The sequence below is a fragment of the Antedon mediterranea genome, chromosome 4 (assembly GCF_964355755.1).
Source record: "Antedon mediterranea chromosome 4, ecAntMedi1.1, whole genome shotgun sequence".
In the NCBI taxonomy this organism is placed as follows: Eukaryota; Metazoa; Echinodermata; class Crinoidea; order Comatulida; family Antedonidae; genus Antedon; species Antedon mediterranea.
Genome location: NC_092673.1, coordinates 13,905,247 through 13,908,311, shown reverse-complemented (window position 1 = coordinate 13,908,311; position 3,065 = coordinate 13,905,247). Strand labels below are relative to the sequence as shown.

At 35.2% G+C, this 3,065-nt stretch overlaps 1 protein-coding gene across 1 annotated transcript; it reads right to left on the bottom strand.

The window, feature by feature from the left end:
* Positions 1–1,056: 1,056 nt before the first annotated feature.
* LOC140047572 (uncharacterized) lies at positions 1,057–2,841 on the bottom strand. The gene is made up of 2 exons (XM_072092613.1): positions 2,723–2,841; positions 1,057–2,086 (listed from the first exon to the last, which is right to left on the bottom strand). Exons 1-2 carry the CDS (start codon positions 2,839–2,841, stop codon positions 1,057–1,059), a joined length of 1,149 nt encoding a protein of 382 aa, XP_071948714.1.
* Between the last annotated feature and the right edge of the window lie 224 nt (positions 2,842–3,065).

Sequence of the window (3,065 nt, the reverse complement as noted above, 5' to 3'; positions counted from 1 at the left end):
TGTTTTAAATGTGATTCATTAATTTAATTTTATATATTTGCATGCATGCATTAAAACTTAATGCTAATAAATGCAAATATTTATCTATAACACTTAAAAAAAGGCCTGTGCTCTTCAATTATAATCTGAGTGGACATGATCTTGAGATGGTTTATGTATGGAAAGATTTAGGTATTTTTATTGATAGTAAATTAAATTTTTGTTCACATATTAATCATGTGTTGTCAAAAGCTAATAGAATGATGGGCTTAATATGGAGAAATTGTAGGTTTATGAACGACGGCAGGGCACTTTCATCTTTATACAAATCTATTATACGTCCTCACCTTGAATATTGTTCCGCAATTTTCAATTCAATTTCTCCATGTCAGGCCCGTCGAATCGACACTGTTCAACGGAAGTTTGTTCGATTCCTGTCTTATAACTGTGTTAATTTTGCCTTTTCCATTGATTCTGTCAGCAATCGTCGAACGATATCTGATATGGTTTTTTTATATAATATTTTAAATTCTAAATATGACTGTTCATTAATTTCACTATTTAGTTTAAATGTTCCTGGTCGTACACGAAATAGACATTTATTGCATATTCCTTTTAGCCGTGTCGACTGTACTAAGAGGGGACTTTTTCATAGACTACCTTATACATTTAATAATCTAAATAGCAATCATATCGATATTTTTAATGATAGACTTGGTTATTTTAAGAGGACGATGATGTGTTCACTTCTTGAACAGTCTGCATAACCTGTTTTAATTGAAATTATTTATGGCATGCCAATCTATGTTTTATATATATATATATATATTTTATCTGTATTTTATTGTTAACCGTTTTTGATGTTGTATTGTTTTATGTTTCAAACCTGTTAGTGGCGGTATTTATCGCTGTTGGTTTTGATTGAATAAAATAAAATAAAAATATTAACTTTGGTATGCCTCATTTTACACAGAAATCAACATTCTAAACTACAAATTAAAAAATAAATCTGAATTCTATTGTACTGTAAAGTAACTTTTATTCAACCTTTCTTCTACAGTATCTGACAGTATTGTGTTAATCCTTCTGTAACAAATTTCTAGCTATTGTCAATCTCTTGACAGCTGCTTCATGTCCATCACCAAATTCTGGCACCACATGTTCACCTTCTAGAATCTCTTGAAATTCATCATTGTTCAAAATACATATGTTATGCAGAACACAAGCAGATAAAATTGTTGTTACAATTGTTCTGATGTGCCTTTGATCAATGTAGCGAAGACGTACAAACCGGCCTTTCAAAAGGCCAAATGCACGCTCCACAACACTCCTGATACTAGCATGAGTCTTATTATATCTTCTTTGAGCTGGGGTTAAATGCCCATCATCCCGAAAAGGAACAAGACACCAAACAAGGTTTGGGTAAGCAGAGTCACCTAGAATATGTCGGTTTCCATTGCAGAGTTGGGGACCAATTTCAAAGAGAGGCGAATTTCTGAAAACTCTTGAATCGTGAACCTTTCCAGGCCATCCTGTGTAAACATTAGTAAATTGCATGTCTTCTCTTACCACTGCTTGTAGAACTACAGAGTAGAAGTCTTTCCTATTATAGTAGTCTGTGCCACGTTCAGAAGGTTGCTTAATTGGTATGTGTGTTCCGTCTATCATCCCAACAACACCGTCAAAATGTTTCAACTCTCTATATATGCTGGAGATTTCTATGCATTCATTCTGGGAGGGCCACTGTATAATCTTATCCAACAGATGCTGGGATATAAAGTTAGCTAGTGTTCTTGTGGCATCACAAGCAGTACTTTCACTCAATCCAAATCTATCTGCTATCGATGAATATTTATCCAAGCTGGCCAAATACCACAACAACACTAAAACTCTCTTTTCTAAGGGTACCTGTGGCATTCCTCCTGTTGACTCTCTTTCAGTAATTCCTGCGATATGTTCATCTTGGCAGGTACGACTAATCCATTCCAGTAAGATGTCCACACTGCTTCGACATACACGAAAGAATGTTTTAAACTCATCCAGTCTAAATGTATGTATGACATTCTCTATATAAAACATCTGCCGGTGGCGAGGTCTCCTACCTGATCTGCAAAAATCAAAACCATTTTAATCGGAATAATCTTAGTCTAGATTAACCTCATATGTAAGCATGTAGTATTAAGGCCTACTTTAGATGATGATCCTTTATTACATAACCGTATTATGCATATACTACCACTATACTATTTCTATACAGACCTACAGTATAGGAAGTAGGTTATAATTTTATTTTATGCTATTTTATAGTCACTAAATAATAATATATAGGCCGCAGTAAGGTACCATTAGACTTGGTTTAGGTGCAGTGGCAGGTTAGGGCATAATATGCCTGAGTAGACCAATGTAGGGCTGTAGTACAGCCTGTACGCTTATGATCGGGAAGGTAGGCCTACTATAACAGACCCACTCTGGCCCTCCTAAATTGCCCACCCACCGCCGTGCTCTGCCACTGGAGCATGAGTGAGCTGAGTAGGCCTACGTGACTTTTTTTTGTTTTGCTTTCATAGGCTGCTAAATAAATTAAATTACATAGAACAACAACAAGCAGAGAAAAAACGCAGGATAGTGTCCTGCGTTTTTTTCTCTGCTTGTTGTTGTTCTATGTAATTTATGCTTTTTGTATTATTGTTTTATTTTTCTGGATAATAAATGAATATGAATATGAATATCCTACGTTACGTACGTTGACTTTAGTAAAACAGCACAGACGGCAATACGCTGATCGTCCTCATCATCGCCATCACTATCTTCTTCGTACAACAAATAAATTGCCAAAAACGATTTAAGTGTTGTGTTCGCCATCATAGAGCTAGCTATACACGTGTTTTTGAATCGTTAAGCACGTTTTCATTTGATGTATTCGAGTTACACGTTTCCGTTGAGTACAAAATTCCACTGCGCATAGTGGGCGTGGCCTAACAATACTCCACGGAAAAGTCTCATTCAAATACGACAAATATAAAACAAGTGTATTTATACCTAATGTGAAATAATAAATGAGTTATTGCCATGTAATTTAATGTCTG